The 22113-nt window shown below is 25.8% G+C and overlaps 2 protein-coding genes and 1 long non-coding RNA gene across 6 annotated transcripts in view; 2 read left to right on the top strand and 1 right to left on the bottom strand.

Annotated features, from left to right (window-relative positions):
* The first annotated feature begins 1262 nt into the window (after positions 1–1262).
* LOC114120348 (neprilysin-1-like) lies at positions 1263–14267 on the top strand. Of its 4 annotated transcripts, none has more exons than XM_050202378.1 (14): positions 1263–1282; positions 6810–7331; positions 8275–8334; positions 9626–9787; positions 11027–11110; positions 11178–11383; positions 11580–11759; positions 11823–12034; positions 12093–12312; positions 12413–12595; positions 12657–12819; positions 12914–13033; positions 13102–13298; positions 13654–14267. In XM_050202378.1, exons 2-14 carry the CDS (start codon positions 6929–6931, stop codon positions 13924–13926), a joined length of 2463 nt encoding a protein of 820 aa, XP_050058335.1. In that variant the 5' UTR covers positions 1263–1282; positions 6810–6928; the 3' UTR covers positions 13927–14267. The 4 variants fall into 4 exon arrangements, with proteins under 4 accessions (XP_050058335.1, XP_027838026.2, XP_027838028.2 ...); XM_027982225.2 differs by lacking the exon at positions 1263–1282 and adding an exon at positions 4895–5226; XM_027982227.2 differs by lacking the exon at positions 1263–1282 and adding an exon at positions 5253–5443.
* The window catches only part of LOC114120350 (uncharacterized), a 21490-nt gene continuing 2035 nt past the window's right edge, over positions 2659–22113 (bottom strand). Inside the window, exons 2-4 of the long non-coding RNA XR_003592109.2 lie at positions 7080–7202; positions 4815–4898; positions 2659–3710 (exon numbers count right to left, since the gene is read on the bottom strand). This is a non-coding gene — a long non-coding RNA (uncharacterized LOC114120350). The remainder of the gene's footprint in view (positions 3711–4814; positions 4899–7079; positions 7203–22113) is intronic.
* Positions 18738–22113, top strand: part of LOC114120342 (uncharacterized) — an 18170-nt gene continuing 14794 nt past the window's right edge. The window contains exon 1 of the mRNA XM_027982214.2: positions 18738–19577. The gene's annotated coding sequence lies outside the window, so the exon portion shown is untranslated. The remainder of the gene's footprint in view (positions 19578–22113) is intronic.

Below are 22113 nucleotides of genomic sequence, written 5' to 3'. Positions count from 1 at the left end.
TTATTTATTAATTATTATAATAATATACTGTATCAATAGTCAACAAATTAACATGCATAAATATTGGGTTGGTATAGTTTTCAAAATGGAATCAATTTTATACTTATCAGAGTTATGGCTAAACGAAATAGCTTACGATACAAAATAAAAAAAGAGGCCAAGAGAGCAAAGGCAGATGCTCCTGAACAGATTATCGATCGCTCAGTCTTGGTTTTTAATGAAAATGTATGTACATAACCGAGGGTGGGATTGGTAGAGGTGTGGAGCCATCCCCTCTGCCAACCCCGCCGAACCTTTGACTGGAGTAAGAGAATCATCCATAATTTTTTATTAATACAAGTGTGGTAACTGTATCTGGTTGAAAGGTCTTGGTATAACTGTACAGAAATGCTATTGCGACTCGAATAGAAAATAATAATCATATAATAATTTTATAAACATGAAATTATTTATAAGATATTCCAAAATCATATTAATTGATATTTATTGTGTTTAATATAAGAAAAAAAATATTATTTTTAATTTTAAATAACTACAATTATTTGGACATTATTTACGATTATTAATGTATTCTTATTTATTCGAAGTATTTTAATAATAAATGTCATGGGTTAGGCTAGGTTAGTTAAGTTTTAAGCTTATTCAGCTAAAAATATTTTTCTATAGGTACGCTCCCAGTATATCTGTGAATTTATTATTATTACCTATATTATTTTTATCTTATTAATAACTTAGCTGTTTCTATACGATATATGACCGTTAAAATTAAATTTATATTTGTTTATAAATACTATTTTTTGCTTGATTTTACCAAACAGATTGTTTTATTTAAGTTAGCGTTTTAATTTTTTTTCTTAACTTAACGTTTATACTACTCATATTTTAATGTAAGTAAGCTTAAAAGTTAGATATAATATATCCCTTATCGATAACTGTATTAGAAAGTAGTAGGTACTTATAAATATAAATATACATTAATATATTTTATTATTATTAATAAATTTATTTATAGGGTTAAGCGGATAATTGGCACTATCTATTGTTTAATTAGATTAGATTGTAAATACATTTTAGGTTAATTGCGCACGTTCATAATTATAATCTCCGTGGTCCGTGATCACTGATCACTGATCAGTATTAGTTTGGCGTAACATTTGAGAGTAGCCGCGGTAGATAAACTATTCATACACACACAATACAATCTATGAACAGTTTTAAAACTATGAAAATTAAACAGTAATTAATCAACGAATACTTGATACATTTTGCCATTAATTTAAAGGTAAGCTTGAAAGATTAGGTACCTACATAATATAACTCATTTTTTTTTTATAAAAATCAATAATTTTAAGTACCTATTCATATATTTAATATTATATAAGTAATGATATTAATAACTATTTATTTATTTCTGTTTGATATCTAAAATTAAACTATATTACTATAATATACCTACTATCTACATGTGTGGTTGTACCCACTAATTTAAATTTGTAATAATAATTATGGAAAAATATAAAAATTTTTTCTTTCTGAAATAGTAGGTACAAGCTTTCTACAAACTATTTGCGCTTTTAATTTTTTCTATGTGACCATACAAAGTGTCCTAGAGGACATTGTATTCCACATATCATGTTTTTATGTGCTACTAATGGATAATGGCCAATTTTATGTTTTGAAGAATCCATTTCTCCCTGCTGGCTGCTATATTTAAAGGTAAATGTATTATTCATATCCTCGATATGCTTTTTGTTTTAATTTTTAAGTAATAGTTATGAGGATTATAAAATTGTAAAATCTAAAATGTTTATTTATAATAAATAATATTCTTGTTTTTAAATTTGATAATATGATGATTGAATGATTCATTATAATTTTACAAATAACAGATAAAAATGTATTTTGAACGTTAAGTTGTCATTGTTATGTGATGGTTAAATGGAAACGTGCAACGTTTGTACTTCGACTACATTCTCTAAAACAGCGGTTTCCAACCTTTTTAGTTTTGCGGACTACCAATTTTGTAAAAAAATCGTTAAGTCCACAAGTTTACTAATAGCACAACTTTAAATGTATTCATTTACATATAATAAATAATATTTAATATTATATGGTTCGCGGTCCATGGGTTGGGAACCGCTGCTCTAAAGACTACAACTATAGATAAACCTAAAAATTTTATAATATTATAAATACAAATATTATGTATCTTTAAATAATTGTGGATAATGCACAATGCACTTATACAAAATAACTGTTTGACATCCGATAATAATATTAGTTAGGATAGAATAGGTATTCGAATTAAAAATGTGGCATTGGATACACGTAAATTTTTAATATTATAATTTTGTTCGTGGATATAATTATTATGTTAGTAATAATTAACTTACTTATAAATTTATTATCAATTAACTATTATTTCAATAAGTAACAATTAAACTTGAACCAGCATACTAAAAAATCGAAATACAATTGATTCATTATATTATACCAATTATGTTTCAAAGTGCGATAAAAAAAGGATTATCCATAGATACTCAATATAATAAATTATAATCAATACACAACAATATTCCTATTTTTTTTTTACAATAATAAATATTTAATATAAAAATACTATAAAAGAATTTCACACTTCACCTACCTATGTATATATATAAGTGTATAATGTATTATCTTTGTATTTTGTATTTTGTTTGCAACATTTCAACTTGGCTTATCTAATAACTATATTTAAATTGTTGCACTGAACTGTTAAATATTATGTTTTATGAATGAACTTTTAGTTATTTTTCTGGAAGTGTTTAATAAGATAATGGATTTATAGATAAATCATAAATCATATATATTCGTATGAGCTACCTATATGTTTATTTTTGGCTTATGGGGAGGGAAGTATATCTCAACTATTATTACAACTAATATTGTTATTCTTGAAGTTAAATAGATGAAGATTAATAAAAGATGTTTATTATAATGTAATATAATATAATGTAATAAATAATGTAATATCCTGTGGTGTTAGCTTAGTCCTGTTGACATATCTTGTTATAATTAGAAATTGGGACTAATTTTAAACAAAAATAAAAATACATATTTTATGCATATAGAAAATAGAATATAATAAAAATAATAAAATTACTAACTTAATTAATTTATTTAAGACTACAGTTTATTATCGATTTAATTAAAACAAATAACTTTACCTATTATTTGTATTTCATGCATAAGTCTATCATATTACAATTAAATAATTTTAAAGTATAATAATTTATAAAATATTTGTTGGTTTGCGATAATATTATGGAGAGTATTATAATGTTTGCTTATGGTGGGTCTTGCCTTACTCCAAGGTTAGTTAATATGTGTATTAATTAGTTTCATCTATAATAAAGGTATTATACAGATTAAAGACACATTTATTTGGGTTTTAAAAATATAATTAAAATATTATTGAACTTATCAACGTATATATAAAAAAAATGTTTGATGGATTTTCTATGGTAATTAATTGCCAAGTTATATATGCATTATAATTTAAGTCTTTTCATAAGGCTGGAGTTATACACAATACATGGTGTTTTCCGTAACGTTTTATATGCCTAATTTATTATCAGTGTGTATGAATTTGCCCGTCAACGTATTCCATCACGTAAATTATAATATACATTTATACAAAATTATGTTATGGTCGTGTCCTCCGTTACCTGCAATCATAACATTAATATTTCAAGTGATGATTATGAAATACTTTTATTTATGCTGTTATTAGTATTATTTTTTTATATAAATTGCCATAAAATAAAATAAATTTTAGAATTTCAGAATTTTAAACAGGAATTTTTTAAAATTATAAAATGTATCAAGCGTAATAATTACAATTTAATTGCAATTTTTAATCTATAGAGTTATCACTTTTTATGAGCTTATGAGCTATGACACATGCCATTATTCCCACAGTCAATAAATAAATATTTGTTTAATCCATAAAATGAATAGACAGCAAGTAATTATTTTACAATTAATAGTTTGACAATTTTTTTTGTTATAAAATATAAATATTTTATTAAAATTCTTGATTCTTATAAAATCCAATATACAAAAAATTGCATATTTGTTGATGTTTTAATATATAACGTGTTAATGGATAACAAAAACAATTTTTTGATTATTAATTAATACGTACGTGATTATACATAAAATTACAAAATTAACCTATAGGTATATGACCGAGCTACGACAGTTTACGATAAATTTGAAATATTTTTTCTGTATTAGTTCATTGTAATTACAATGACTAAGTAAAAAGTGTGTTGCGTGAGGTGTAACTGAGAAAAATCAATGATATTGCAGTAGATACTAAATATTATTAATATTGTGAGTAAAAGAAAAATATTAAATAATGAGTATTTTTTAAAATTATTTTTAGTTTTTACGTATAATTATTTGCTGATTTATGATTGGATTAATAAAATTTATATAATTTGAATAGGTTATTCATTATTGTCGCTATTCTTCTCTAAACAAATAAATATAATATTTATGTTTGATAAGTTGTATTGGTATTATATATATAATATATTTTATTTTTATTTAATGGCTATCAATAATATATTGTTAATTTTTAATATAATATATTAATATATTTTTATTGAACATTTAAATGAATAAATAGATATGAAACAGTTGAATGTACCAAAAAGTACTCAAAAATTACAACTACATTTTTTTAATTATTTAATATTCATTTGCTGCACGTCTTGCTTCTATAATTTTAGCCCTATCTAGTATCATACAATGAAACTACGTACTAGCTCTTGTGGTGTTTATTGATTGCATATCCTTGTCGCCGGACACAGTGCAGCATCCTGGTTTCATTGTTTTTTTCATGCTACCTGTTTCAAATTTTTGTAAAACGCCCATTATTTCAACATTGTAGTTTTTGATTTGTTTGTTGTGTCATGTTAATTGAATGTATTGAATGAATTGATTAAATCTATATAATTAATAAATTCATATCTCGCGAACGAACGTTTACGTCGTTATTTCTTATTTGTACAGTGGTGTGAAATCTTTAGGAAGCTGTTGATCAATTAAAATAATTTGTGTGTTCCTCAAGAAAGTAGGCATTGATTGGCACCCGTGAGAAAGAATCAGCGCGAAAAAGGAAGCGCGTGCCCGTGGCGAAAGTAGTCGAAGGTTGTCGAATGATAATATACTTAGGTATAGTATTGTATTATTTTTTCATCAAGTTTACTAGTATATAAAGCAGTCCGTCTCAGTAATAGTGTAGTTTTAGGTTCTCGACAGTTTCTATACTTACTAGAACGTGTCTTAGATTATTTTTATTTACAATTTCTGTAACATATTAAAAAGCTGATACTTGTAAGCTAATGCATGGAATAGTGTGCATATATTTTAGACAACTATTAACAATTAAGTAGGTAAGTTTTTAAGAATTTCATTAATAATATCATATATTATATATACATAATTTATATACAAGTATTTACATATTATTCATGAGCTAAAAATATAACTCTGCATTAAAAAAAAAAAAACGTTAATATTATTTAAACATGATATCATATTTTATTAAATAATTATAAAATATTTATAGAGATAGGTACTTGAATTATTTTCAATTATTTTATGAAAAATGAAAATATTATTAAAATATTATTAATATTAAAATTTTTATATTTTTGAATATAGCGTATAAATCAACTTAACAATTTTATATCTTAAAAATATTTATCCACCTAAATTAATCCTTTATATCTATGGTTTACTTATTTTATAATATTTATGGATTCAAATTAATAGTTTTATTTTAGAAATTAGTAATTACAAATTTTTATTTTTTATTTCCACGTATGTTTATTATTATATTGAAATATTGAAACCATCATATACTTAAATACATTTTGTTTATTTAAACACTTACTGAAATTAAAATGCTATTGAATATCGTAATGTAATTTAAATATTAGAAATAATAGAAATATACTTTTTTCTTTTTATTTTATAATATAATACTGTTTAGTCTATGGTTGATATAAAATTAAATAAATAATTACTCAATTAATCAATTAAAATATACAATTCGTATATTCACTTGCATTACCAAAATACATTTTCTACTTAAAACTTTTGATCAAGGACATCTGGACATAACCCCTACAGTAGTTGTGTATGTGTGAGTAGAATTATAAATAATAACACCTATGAGGTTTCTGGGTCAAAAAAAAAAAAAATAAATTAATTAAAAAAAAAATTTTGTTTGATCAAATAATTTCCAATTTTTTGATTTTTGGAGTTTTTGTAATATCTTGGCTAATTTTTGGTAAACTTATTACTAAAATATTTACATATCTAGCTACTTCATAATTCAATATATTGAACAAATAGTTAACCTGTTTTTGAATTTAAAAAAAATCTTATTCATTAATCTACCTTTTCACTATTTCTAATATTGCATTAATATTAGAATTACGATTTAGAGCGAAACATATTTAAATGAGCAATGGATGTTTATTAATAAATAATCACGTTATTGCATTTTTTTGCTTCAGTTTTCAACGTCCAAATACATTATAATTTTGTTAGTACAACTAATTTTTAATATTCTATACAACAATGCATGTATATACACTATACAGATAGTTTTTTTTCCTTTAAATATAAATTTTGTCTTAATTTGTTTACAAGATAAGTACATTTTTTAATTCTTCAATCAGTTTAATTTAAAATTATACTACAGTTTTAGTATTTAATATTATTTTAAATATGTATTTTTTTTTTAGAAAACGGTTTATGAAAACTACCAAAACAGCATAAAATCAATTAAAATGAATATTTTATACATGAAGATTAATTGTTGGATAAATAACGAAAAGGGATTTTTATAGATTAAAAAAAAATCATGATGACGAATAATTCTCCTACGAATACAACGTGTAAAGAAGGGTTTCCACTCAGACCATGCAATGATGATTTAGAGGTCGGAAACTCAAAAAGTAATGAGGTTACAAACAATGGATATTTCGGAAGAAAATATCAAAAAGCACTCTTACCCGATGTACGGATTTCATCGGCTGACGAACGACCATCCAAGAGCAAGTTTCGTGTTCGCAATGTTAGCCCTATACAAGTGCCTAGACATAAAACAAGCTCTACGTGTTATCGGATATTGGTTCCTGAAACAAATACGGAAAAATTAGTACTTTTCGTATGTCTCACTGTATTTTTCACCTTACTCGCCTCGTTGGTATATTTTTTTGTGAAAATAGAATGCATATTTGGAGCTAAAGATCAAAAATGTAAAAGTTAGTATACATGGTATAATCAATTATTTTAATCGTTCAATACACAATTATTGACAAATTAAAAACTAATAAATTAATTATTTGTGAAAAATTAATTTCCATTCATTAAAATGCATATTTTTTAATTCTAATTTTAAATTATAAATGAAAACTAATGGTGATATCTGTATAATTATGTTATTATTATTTACAGTTTTTTCATAAACTAAATAGATATTTTGTGAAAAAAATAAAATTGTGATTTTGAACATATCAGACTAAAATTAATATTAATTTGGGCAAAACGTATACATATAAAAATTTAAATTTAACATGCATGTTTATAACAATTTATTAGTTTTTATGATACGATGATAATTGTTTCAAAAGTTATCATGATAAAAAGCCCTACTGTTACAACCCTTATGGTCACTCGGCACTCCTATAACAGTATAAAGAATGTCTACGTTTTGTTTATAGTATTCAAACAATTTTAACGGAAGTAAATAAAATAACCTTCAACTATAATTCAGTGTTAAAAATGATTATCCCCGATTCGTACTAATAATATATTACTATAAACGACATCAAGAAACCTTGCTACCAGGCTCCAGTGTCAAAAATTACAAAGAATAACCACAAATAGCTATAACCTATAAGGTTATACTGATACATATCTATAAAGTATTAAATCAAAACAGACAATGTTGATAATTGTTCGAAAAAACACGTATCAAGTACATAAAGTGAACATTATTTGTCAAAATCTTTCATAATATTATGACTTGTACAACTTTTAGTCATTAAAAATGCCTATAGGACATCAATGCGACCGGTTTTAATCGACCTTGACACTATTAATATTAACAATCATTAATCAATTTTCAATAACAACGACATCTTATACTAATTATTATTATTATTTAAATAATATTTATAATAAATTATTGTTTAATTATTCTAGGTAACTGGTTCTCAAACAATGAACCTAATATATGTATGAAAGAAGAATGCGTTAAAACAGGTAATTATTATATAACATTCATTATTCATCAGAAAAATCGTATACCTAATTTGATCATTTAAGAAAAAAAAATGAATAAATGAAAATAAACAATGTTATTAGTTTTTCATATAATAAAACGGTTATAACTTATAATATTCGTTTTAACATTTGTTTCAAATGTCGTATAATCATTAATGTATTTTTCCTATTTATTGAGTTAGTAATTTAATAATATTTAATTTATAATTTACACACAATTAAATTAAATTACTTCTGACATATTTTTACAACGTATTTTTAAATAGTTTAAATCACTTAAATTTTCAAAGTTAATTAGCAAACATTTTTAATAATTATATTACTCAATTAAATATTATTAGTACATTTAGAGATTTAGTTTTTTAAAAATCTAACCATGTACAATGTGCAGAATAAAGAATTGTAATATTTTACGTTTGCCGTCTTACGTTTTTACTTCTTCAATTAAAATTTAATAATAAAATCAAATATAATATGTAGAATAAAGTTATAGTATTTCAAGTAATTTTAGTTTTCTGGGATACATATTTTTTAAATTTATGAATAATTAATGGTAAGTAACAATTAATACTATGCCAATTAAGGTTTAAAATAAATAATTATGATGTAGGTAATTACGAATGTACTCTACCATAAAATTAAAAAAGTTACATATTTTTTTAAATATTATAAATCGTTAAAAAAGTATTCTTAATTTAAAACTGTGATAGGTATTTTAATTATTTTAATATAAAATAATTGCCATACATAATAATAGTATAATAATTAAGAGATTTAGTTTTTTTTGAGTAAACTGCAATGGAATCGTATTGTGTCTATTTCAAAACTCTAAATCCCATGATAATATTCCCTAATTGCGGTACTTATAGCTATGTTACATAACTGATTTTGCATATAGTATGATTTGTAGTAATAGTGGAATCAGTGGATACTTTAATAGTACAGGTGGATTATGTTATTATAAATAAATTAATGTGTGTAGCTTAATTGATTATATTTTACCTATCTAATATGAAATTCAATAACTATGAAAGAATACACAATGTATATTATGTTTTGTTAATTGTATTTAATAATATAGAGACAAGAAAAACAATTTTTTTAAACAATTTTTGTTTTAAAGTAAACTACTTTGTTATCTTTATATAAGGTACAATATTTTATTTTATTTCATTATTTATTATGTCACATTATATATTTTTTTATTATTTTAATTTTATGATGTTTAAATATGAGATAATTTTTTTTTTATCAATATATATTTTTATAGCTGCTTCATTATTGTCCGCAATGGATCCAACTGCAGATCCTTGTGACGATTTTTATCAATATGCTTGTGGTACTTGGGATAAAAGGCATTTAATTCCTGAAGATAAAAGCAGTATCAACACATTTGAAGTGCTTGCTGATCGATTACAAGTTATTTTAAAAGGTTAGTTTTTCATATAAAATCAAATGATTCATAACGTATATAAATTAAGTATTGTATAGAGGAAATTACTTAATCCTAGTGAAATTTGAATATCTGTATTAAATATCCAAAATGAATCGTAAAGTATGGGATCACTTTTTTTATATTTTGGTTATGCATTAATTCATATTATGATTTTTAATATAGTTGAAGATAATGTTTTTAAATACTTTGGTTTTATGTATAGTTGGTCAATCGATACAAAGCTCTTTTAGATTCTGAATGTAACAAGTGTTGGTTTTACAATAATTGAATAATGTGTATTTTTTTAGGTCATCATATTTTGGTGGGCAATTGGATCTATAGTTTTACTTTATGGGTTAAATATACAAGTACCAAATTAATCTAAGTAATCAGGAATAATTTATTTACTTTTTGTAGGTAATTAAAAAATAAATAAGCATAGATACCTTTTTCATTAATTTTTTTACAGTAATCTAAAAATTACCGGAAAAAAATACATAAACACAATATTTTTTCTTATAGACATTTTAAATTCAAATTTTTACATCATTAGGTATATTATTATTTTTTTTAAAGTATTTTAGATTTCGAGAACAGCAATAAATGTATTAATTTTATAATGATGTTCGTTTCCTTTTATTTTTTTTTAAAGAAAGTATGCTTCAATCTTTAAATTTAAAAGTGGGTTTTGATTTAATATTGGATCTTGCTTGTACTTTTGAGAGGTTAAAAATGTTAAAATATAATATCCTATTTTTTTTCCAAAACAATTGAAAAAAAAAAAAAGAAAAAGTTAAAGAAAAACTCAAATTTTTACGCAAAACTAGTTTTTACAAATTGATTTTATTATTTTGTTATAATTAAAAAAAAAAAATGCTATAGATACTTAGATACTTAAAATATTTATATTAGTATTTTTTACACGTGTTAAAATTATAAAAATATTTTGATGCTATTTATGAGCTATTTATTTAAAGACATTTAAAGTTTTATTTATTTATTTTTTTTTTTAATGTGAATTAAAATTGTTTGTCCATGTCAAAAAAGCTTGAAAATAGCATATGTATTTTCATAAGCCAATATTTTAGTTATTTAAAAATATTAATGATGTATTGGTACGGTTTTCTTTTATTAACATTTGAATTATACATTTTGATGTGTATATACCTAAAATAGCCGTATAGGTATGAAATATTTTCGTATCCAGGTATATTTAAATGTATTTTTTTTATTTAGGACTTCTTGAAGAATCAGTAAATCGACTTGACAGTTCGGCAACAATTAAAGCAAAACTATTTTATAAATCATGCATGAATATTAGTAAGTACTTAACTAGATTGTTTTAACGAATTCTAAATATTTAGTTTAAACATATATTTGAGTTTAGCTCAAATCAGATATATTGGAGACTTGCCTATCCGTGAACTCTTAAAGTCAATTGGAGGCTGGCCTGTAATCGAAACAAATTGGCGACCACCTGATTATAGTATTGAAGTTTTGCTTGGTCGATTAAAAAAAGAATTCAACGAAGGAATCATAATTGAGCCATGGGTTGGTCCAGATGATAAAAACTCTTCTGTAAACATCCTTCAGGTGCGAAAAAAGTAAGACATTAATGTAGTCGCATCTACATAGTAAGAACAAACAAGTAGACAAGTAGACAAGTAGACAATAATATAATATGATTGATGTGGTGGCTTATACATTTATGCTTAATTAAGTATTAATTAAAACGTATTATTACTTCTGTTATTATTATCTTTTTTACATTTTTTTTTATAAAATTTAGTTGGATCAGATGCAACTTGGACTACCGAGCAGAGATTATTTCTTAAAAGACAGTAGCGCTGAAGCATTACAAGCTTATCATAAATATATGTCTGAAGTAGCTGTGTTATTAGGGGCAAATAAGTCAACGGCACCATTTGAACTATTAAAAATTATTGAATTTGAAATTGAAATAGCAAATGTGAGTACAATTAATATTTGTATATTATAAAATGGTTTAATGTTAAATTATTATAATATGTAGATTACTCAGACGGAAACCGATAGACATGACACGACTGGTACATATTTAAAACTTCCACTGAAAGATTTACAAAAACAAGTTCCAGAATTTGATTGGCAATTATATCTGAAAACTATTTTGCAAATTAAACTTTCTGATCAAGAACCTGTAGTTAGTTATGCTATGTCATACTTTAAACAACTCGGTTATCTATTAAAAAAAACTGACAGAAGGTATATTAATAACTAAAAACTAATATGAAACATGACAATTAAAGATTTATTTTTATAGGGTCATTCACAATTACATTATTTGGAGACTAGTTCAAAGCACTGTACTTCCGCATATGATCGATGATTTTCAGTATAAAAGATTAAACTTCAAGAAAATACTATTAGGAATTCTCAATGAACGAAGTAGATGGAGAGATTGTGTAGATTGGACAAACAAGCGACTTGGAATGGCAGTTGGCGCTTTATTTATTAGAGATAATTTCAGCTTGGAGAGTAAAGTACGATTAAAACATAAACGTTTTCAAAAATTAAATTAAAATGTATTTTACAGTATGAAGTAGAAAATATACGGTATTTTATTAAATATTTTTCTATAAGGTGACTGCTATGGATATGATACAATCAATTCGAGAAGCATTTAACGAACTTCTAAATGAAAACCATTGGATGGACGAACAAACAAGAATAGTGGCCAAAGCAAAGGCGGATGCTATGAAAGAACGAATTGGATACCCAGAAGTATTAACAGATCCGGACGAGTTGGAAAAAGAATATACTATGGTATATTTAAAAGTTTAAAAATTATTTTTTGGTTATTTCGAATTTTCGTATATTTTTTTAGTTGAATGTAACGGAAAATCAATTTATTCTGAACGTATTTAATGTGCTTAAGTTTGATGCTTATCAAAATTTAGAAAGATTAAGAAAACCTGTTGACAAAGATAAATGGTCAACAGAACCCGCAGTAGTTAATGCATTTTACAATCCGAATAAGAATCATATTGGTAAGTTTAATTCGCATAGTAAATAGTCATAGCATATGCAAATACTCGTTAGTGATAAATAATAAGTACTAATAAATTGATTTTAATTTGTTAGTCATTCCTGCTGGTATTCTTCAACCTTTATTTTATAGTCAACATTTTCCTAAATCCTTAAATTATGGTGGGATCGGTGTAGTAATTGGTCACGAGATCACTCACGGATTCGATGATAAAGGTATTTCCTTTGTAATGGATAACATTACTTAAATATTTTAATACAATTATTTAAAAAACCGATAATAGGTCGCCAGTTTGATAAAAATGGTAATATGATCGAGTGGTGGGATTCTAAAACAATATATACGTTCAGGGAAAAAGCTCAGTGTATGGTGGATCAATATTCAAAGTACAAAATGCAAGAAGTAAATTTACATGTTAATGGACGCATGACTCAGGGCGAAAACATAGCTGACAACGGTGGACTTAAACAGTCATTTCGGGTATATATATATTATATACATATAATTATAAACTTTATCATTATGATATTAACCCTATTTATAAATACTTAGTATTATGATGAGAGTATTAAACATAAATGGTACCTACCTAAAGCGATATACACTCACAATTCGTATTGTATTATATGGATGGTTGTTGCGTATGGAGTGTCATGATCAAAATAGAAACTTTTTAGGTAGAGATAATAAAAACGTTTTATTTTTAAAATTCAAATTAATAATATTAAAATGATCAAAAAGTGAATTGACGGTCTTCTCACAACAAACGTTCATATCTTAGATACATATTTGTATACTTATTGAAAAATTTAAAAAAATAATAATTTGTTTCCAGGCTTATAAGAAATGGGTGTCCAAACACGGAGAAGAACCATTACTTCCTGGCATTGATATGACACATGATCAACTTTTTTTTTTAAATTACGCACAAATTTGGTGCGGTTCAATGCGACCAGAAGACGCACTGACTAAAGTCAGATCTTCCGTACACTCACCTGGGCCCACACGAGTTTGGGGTCCTTTGTCGAATTCTGATGACTTTGCCAAAGCATATGAATGTCCGCCTGGATCTCGAATGAATCCCATCGATAAATGCATTGTTTGGTAGAATTCATTACTACATAGGTTATATTTACATTTCATATCTGAATTCTATTTGTTATTGATCAACCATTTATTTTATTCTCACGATATTTTAGCTGTTTACTCGTAATACAGGGCAAAGTGCTTGGAAAGCATATCATATTAAAATAATAGACAAGCAATTTTGCAGTAGGCTTATCATCAAATTGATAATTTTTTCATAAAACTCATGTTTCACTACAATACATTTATCTGATATTCTGACTATTGTGATAATCCTAAACTACTACGTATAAATTAAAAGTTAAAACTCAATACATTACTGATATTTATTATTTTTATTTTTTACAATTTACAATAAATTATTTACAAATCTTTAAAACTCTTAAATTTGTTTGATGAATTAGTTGCAAATGCCTATTTAAAACTTAACTTACTACTAAGGTACTTTGAAAATTTGCCTTGTATTGTAGTTTGTAAATAGATCATCAAAATACTATTGATTTAGTCATAGGTTTTTTCAAACGTGTGCGTGTGTTAAATCACAGTGTTAAATTGATTCATAAATTATATATAAAAATTAATAGGTAGGTAGTAATGAAAACAATATTAATTAAATTAGTTAATTTATGTTTGACTAAAAATAAATTATAATAATAAGGTTCGAAAATGATTCCTTATTATTATTATTATTATTTTTTTTAATTTAAATAACGTTATTTGACTTTAACATTTTTCTTTGTTCATAAATTCTAATAAGGTAGTTGTTTTAATAGTTTATCATAAGTACGTAAATAGGTATTTAAAATTTTACCCATTTAATTTTTGGTTATAACAAAAAAAATTTAATACAATATTAATTAAGATACTGAAAATTCGAACCTTATTAATAATAAAAGATTTAATAAATGTTAATCGACGAAAAGTGTTATCTGAAGGGACATTTTAATTACCAAATAGTATAAATATGACCATAAAAGAAGAAACAATTGAGGGTAAAGACAATCACGGGAAAAGGATTTCCAGGGGTTATTATAAGTGCCAATATATAATATGTTAACTTAATTTTTAAGTTAGGTAAAAATATGACTTAATCAAAACATTAGATTTACAATATTTTAAAATGTTGATGATAAATCAAAGGCATAAAATTAAAAAAATTTGGGTCTAGCTATTGGTAATTATTGTTGGTAATAATTGGTAGATAAAATTTTAATGTTTTCAGAAGAGTTATAATAATACTTATTTTATTTTATTGTAATAGTTAAGTATGAATTTGCATATAATAAAAATAATAATAATATATACAATATACATACTACATAGGTATATATAATTATAAATTATATTAATGATTGTTTTCTTCCAATTTTGCCAGAGTATATTTATTTTGTCATTAATATTTAAATTTAAATGTTATTTTTACATCTACTTTATTAATAACTGATAATGAAACTAACTAAACTACTATTTGTGATCTCAATCTTAAGTTTCAATATATTATGTTTATTATTAAAAAAAAAAAATACTTATCTCATGATTTAAATATACATTTTTTACTTATTTTACATTCACTTTTATGACTTAATTAAATATAACCATATTATATACTTTAAACCTGTGTGTTAACGATTCTAGTCTGTTCATGTTGTTTTTGACATCAAAACGTTTAAGAAATATTTACGATTTGTTCGCTTTTAATACAAATACATATAAATATATAATATATGTATATATAAATTATAAAAAAAAAAATTATGAATGTCTTACAATAATGATAACATTGTCTATTGTAATTAGAAACATACCTGCATATTATGTACTCGTCATTTTTTTGAAATGATTAATTTATTTTCTACTATAAATTCTTCCTATCTACGCAAAATTATAAATGCATTGAGTCTGAATTCGATACCTAAGTTAAATGAAAAATACCTATATACTCAATACTCATTTGGAATTTCATTGTTATGTAAGTTGCAGTAGCTTTGTAGTTTACCAGTTGGTAACCTAACTGACCATAGTACTTTGAATACTTTATTATGGAAAAAACAAATACAACTACTGATTAGATTACTGATTAAAATCTCAAATGAACATAATATATAAATTCCCGCTATTTATATTTATATACTATATTTATTCCTACCAGATATATAATGATATTTATTTTAATAGGTGTAGGATATTAAATACAGTGACAACTGACAGTAAATCAATAAATAAGACAATATTGATAAAGTCTTACGTGTTTCATTATGTATGATATACAAATATACAATTGAGTTGTTACACCTTTTACTTATCTGAAGCTAATAATGTATTAAATTTATACATTCTACGAACTACGTTATAATCTTTTGTAAAATCATCCAATTATAGCAACAACCCTTAATAATAGTTGTAAACTTTTTTCTTATAAAACTCCTAACAAAATAACAATATGTGTATTTAATAAATTTGTATTTTCTTATTTTTAGATAAAGATATCTATTATCGCATCAAGAAAAAAGTATTTTCTGTAAATCATGATTTATTTTAATGGTTTTTGTTGGGATAAATTTTGTATATAATTCATCCATTAAAGTTATCATTAAGGCTGCAGGTGATATATTATGTGCATACCCTGCTTCAACTGTATACAATGCTTAATATGACCGGTGAAATTTACAATACCTACCCATAATCGACAGCAGGCATATTTGGTATATCATAGGGGATTACCTTCCGCATTTGTAGCAGGGGTGACCAAACAGTTGTTTGTTAGAAAAAGAGGAAACCGTGACGGTCTATACTGCACATATTATTTTGTTACGACGGTGATTTTCACTTGCCAATATTTTTTATCGTAACAAAGGACGGTGGAGTGTGCATCTGTTATGTTTTGCTATTTGATATTATACAGTATATACACCCATCGTTGAAAAAAATATGGACTTAAAATACGATCTTTGCAGCGATATTTTGAACAAAAATAGCATTATATAGTAAAAAGTAGAGTACCTCGTCATAGAGTGGAGTAGGTGACGGTAATGGGTGTGTTTAAATGCAATGATAAATAATTGTACTCCAAAAACAGTCCCGAGTGGAGACTATCTGTCAGTCTATTTGTTTTAAGTATATATTTTTATTTATATATTTATGTTCTTATTAGTCATTCTTTTGCTATTGGTAATACGGTAGGTTAATTTAAAACAAAAATCGTATTTTTTATATTATTAATTATTATAAAAGTATTTATTAATATTTTAGGTCATACATGATTGTTATTGACTTATGAATCAAAGTCTATTTATACATAGAGCAGTGTAAATAGGTTCATGATTAAAATTAATGAAAATATATTTTGAGTTTCATTATGTATTTTCGATATTTATTAATTGGGGATTTAAAGAACTTATGGGTACATTGTATTACATTTTCAAGCTTTTTTTACTTCACGCCAAAGAATCAAAATGTTTTGAAAATTATGTTATGTCTATTAAATGCTAAGACAAATAAAGTATCAAGGGTTATTAGTTTTTTAGTTACAACAAAAAAAACCAATCGATGTTGTCAAAAATTAAGAAATTCTTGTTTTTACATAATTTTTATTTTGTTTTTCTCGGTAGTGAAATCACTGAATAGTTTTACATTTGAATCCTTACCATAATACTAACTAGATCAAGTTGTTACCTGAAACCACTCCTTAAATTTGAAAATAAAAGAATTTTTACTGTTTAAAAGGTGATAACAGAAAGGTCATCACACATCCTTGTAAATTATAAAACCATACATTCATGATTGTTCCGCTCGGAATCTAAAACTGTTATTATTCTCGCAGGATGCCATAGTATATAGTAATGTACCTTATATGTATATACTCGTATAATATAATATTGTATTCTGCTTAGGTTATGTCATGTATAGTAAGAATCGTCTATCAATGGTTGGTTTATGTTTTATGAGTAAACAAAGATAATGCAGCTGCTGCAGCTGCCGTGATCATATTACATATTACCTATATACCGGCAGTGTTTTCCTGAACATTCATCCGTTTATACTCATACCTATATCTTATATAAGTATCCATCAGATTCACTCAATTATTACGACCTTGTATTTCTAAATTTAGTTAAAATTGATATAAGGTTTTCTCACATTTTTCAGTCACACATAAGTATTTGACAGTGATGTGATTTGGCGTTTATACGTTGAGATCTGAACTTAAATTGTCATTATAATATACGCGAACCGATCTTTGATTAGAAACATGAGTGACTATAATATATGCATATACGGTGTAGTTTCACCCTCACATCTCTCAAGTGCAGGCGTCACATTTTACGATAAATATAAATAATGAAGTATTGTTGTATTTTCGTATAGTGTTGTTAAAATAAACCTTAACGCGTGTGCGTGGATTATATTCAAAATACAAAATTTTTCAAAACTGTTAAGAGTATTTTTCAAACAGATCGCGATCAAAAATAGGCCAAAGTCTGTGCTGAATCGTACAAAACAAAAAAAACGCATTGTATAGTTTCTATGGACGCGGCAGCTGTTAATACTATTGCGCGTCGAGAAAAGCCTCGAAAAGGCCTGCTGACAAACAACTGAATGATATATACATTATAGACGATAACGTGTAGCTATTATGATAGGTATTAAAACAAAGTGCGTCTCGTCCTAAATGCGTATAATATATTATTATTATTGTGTCACGATGACAATAAATAATAAAAAAAAAAAAAAGAAAAAATTATAACAATAATATAACCACGCACGTTAATGCGTTTTAACGATAATTCATGTATAGGTACATAATATTATAATATAAAATATTTCGACGTGTGCCAGAACAAACGTTTGTAAGCAGTGTAATACGCAGATAACCGCTTCTACCTTTGTACACGAGACGTGAGTCAAAATCGACACGGCACGTATATAGGTAGGTATATTATGTTATAATAAAATATCACATTCTATGGTATTGTGCGTGTTTTGCAAGTGCAAATATTTGAAAGTTGTACCGGCTTCTAACCCGCTGCGGCAGCTTTTACGTCGCCGCCCGTCGCCGAGTCGTGAGGTTTTCGCGGTGACCCGCACAGATGGCGCTCCGCCGTCCGCTCGGCCCGTTTCGCCGCCCTCCGACGTAGTAGGTACTCCATAACAATAACACGCACCCGGGAGTTTCGGATAGACGAGACGGCGGCGCTCCGGTCGATATGAACGCGAGCGCGGCACTTTATATAAAAACGCCGAGCTCCGAGTCCTCCGCCCGCAGATAATATGTAGCCTCGTCGCGTCCCACCACTGCGGCAGATCCGATCGCTGGATCTCTCCCGTGTCCGAAGTGTTTTTTTTTTTCTTTTTTTCGAGTGAGCGCGTATATACATGGTACCTGGTTTCCGGGTGCCTGGCCGCCGATGTCACCACCACCGCCGTTACCACCGTCGACCGACGCTAACACCACCGCAGTTCATCCCCGCGCGTAAATAATAATTTGTATTTACGCGAAAACCGCGATACGTTTTACGACCCGCATTTGACCACCCTCCAGCACTGACGGCCGAAACCGAACGTCCGCTACTATCCATATAACATATTAATATACACAACATAATAATACATAATATATACTATATACCTGCAGTGCTCCACGACTTATTGTACATCGGATCTGCTGGAAGAAAGGTATCGTCGACATCACATAATATAATAATAACATTAATTAATATATTTTTACTATATAATAATATATTGTTTTTCATTCGTTTACGACATTTTGTATACTGTCGTTGTATTATATTCAGTGGTGTACTCTTGTAAAAATTATGCGTTACCAAAATCGAAACCGTAACCTAATTGTTTGTTTTCATACACAAGTCTTAAAATGTGTTTAAAGAAATTACAGTAGGTGCTCACATCGTTAAATTATCTTAAGTATATTGTATAAGTATAAGAGTTTTTTGAAAAAAATAAAAAAAGATTCTATAACTCGTTTGAATAAAAATAATGCAATGATAATCTTGTATAATAATAGTTTATTATTATTATTATATTTAAAACTATGTTTATCTTATAAATGTATTTTAAATGAATCCATTCTTTATTTTGGGAGATAAAGTGCCCTCTCCCCTAAATTGATCCCCGTAATTAAACTAATGCAGGGTATATATACGTGAGTTTGGGATAGTCACAGATCGTAGGTTACAGTAGCCACATTTTATAATATAGATAATAAATTAATAGCCTAATTGCGGTATGCGTATGTATAATTTAACTTAGATTGCACGCGATTTAAACCAACGATAATCATATTTTATAATATTAGTGTGGTTTTCACTACCTATTTTCAACAAAAGTCTCCGTGACGACGGTATGTTGTGGAATAACTATTAATTGTAATATATATATATATATATTATATAATATTTTGGCTATATTATGTAGGAGTGATTGTAAACTCCTCCAGAATATCGGTCAAGATAAAAAGGCATTAAATGGTCTAATGTAAACTGCACTAGTTTTTTTCTTACCTGTAATGGGTATATGTAAACTCCGCCAGTTTCAAAAAAAAAAAAAAAAAAATGACAGTGTTACAGAATGCTATAAATAGGTACACCAATGGAGTAATACAAGACTTCAAATATTTACAAATTATATCACATCATTTTAGTTTACATATTTGACATACCTAACTATATATGTTTTTGGATGTAAGCCGTGAGGTTACATATTTTATATATTATGTGTTTTCTTGCCTTAACAACTATAGGAATAATATAGTGCTATGAATTATAATATAATGTTTATGGAAAGTGTATCGAGATAGGTATTTTTCATTTTTCGTGTTAATCATATTGAACGTAGGTACCTAAAAGATAATTATTTGCTTCATCAATTACAACCATTCTGCACTTAAAACGATGAAAACTTTATTATAATATTAAAATACATTAATACCCACCTAATAATACATAGAAGGTTACATGTATTTTTATAACTTTTACTTTCACGTGAAAATGTATTTTAGTATTTGGTTCATAAATCATAAGTTTACAGATAAGAATTAAAGAAGAAACAATTATGTTTAGAACTTAGAAGCGAATGATTGATTTATTTTTCACATAAAAAGTATACAATTTTAAAGCTAGGATATTAATAGTAATACATGGTTAGACATTTAGGTATGTACTTCGTACTTGTACAATAACGTAAATTTAATATTTAAATTACATATCTTGTCGTTAGTCGTTACATAGTGAATACAACTTATGAGTAATTTTTATTATTTAATTTATAATAAATATAATTGATTTTCTTTTACCACTTTAAAAATAATATTTATTTTGTCTTTGGAAAACTCCTGTTTTTTTTTTTTACCGATGTTAGCTATAGTGTATTTATTATTTTTATAGGATAGATATGGTAAAACTTTATGACATACTTTTTAAATTATATTATTATATTTAATAGATAATACGTATTAGACATGGCTATTCTCCGAACTATAGTACCGATTTAAATAAAAGTTTTATCATTATTTTTTTTTTTGAAATTTGGAGGGTGTTTCATTTTTTTTTTAACTCCTATAGCGGCTTCTATGAGATAGTTTACACAGTCACATGCATTTAGTTTTGTCTTACGACAATTGTGTTTGTATATACGGTTGCTATTCGGAACAGAAATAAAATTTAAAACAAATGTATAAATTAGCCGATTTGCCATTTGAGCTATAGGATTTTTAAAAATAAAAAAAATAATTATTTGTTGCTTTGAAAATATACAAAAAAAGGCGATGTCCTTTTGTTTATAGTTGATAGGCTCAAAAAATACCCGACCATTGTTGACCAAAGTTTTAGATATATTTTTTGGAAATAACATAGGAAAGTTTAAAAGTAATTTTAACCACATACAAAAATGTATCAAGTGCTATATCAAACTTACTACAGGTGTATTATTCCTCTCAGTTTAATTAGCTCACTAGTTCACAAAGTCAGGAACACCAATGTTGCTTACCCGTGAACTGGGTTAAACTAAAATCAAGAAACACCAATATATATGTATATTATGTTTATTCCCTTTTTTTCGAACAAAGTCAGATTTTACAGTAAAGTTAGTACAAATATAAGGTATTATAAATCATATTTATTATGGGTTTATACCTATTTTTCATATGAATCTTTATTATTAATTATTACATTATTTTAGTGTCTAGAAATATTTA

This window comes from Aphis gossypii, chromosome 2 (assembly GCF_020184175.1).
Source record: "Aphis gossypii isolate Hap1 chromosome 2, ASM2018417v2, whole genome shotgun sequence".
Lineage (NCBI taxonomy): Eukaryota > Metazoa > Arthropoda > Insecta > Hemiptera > Aphididae > Aphis > Aphis gossypii.
The sequence above is the reverse complement of the archived record's forward strand: the minus strand, read 5'-3'. Positions and strand labels throughout refer to the sequence as shown.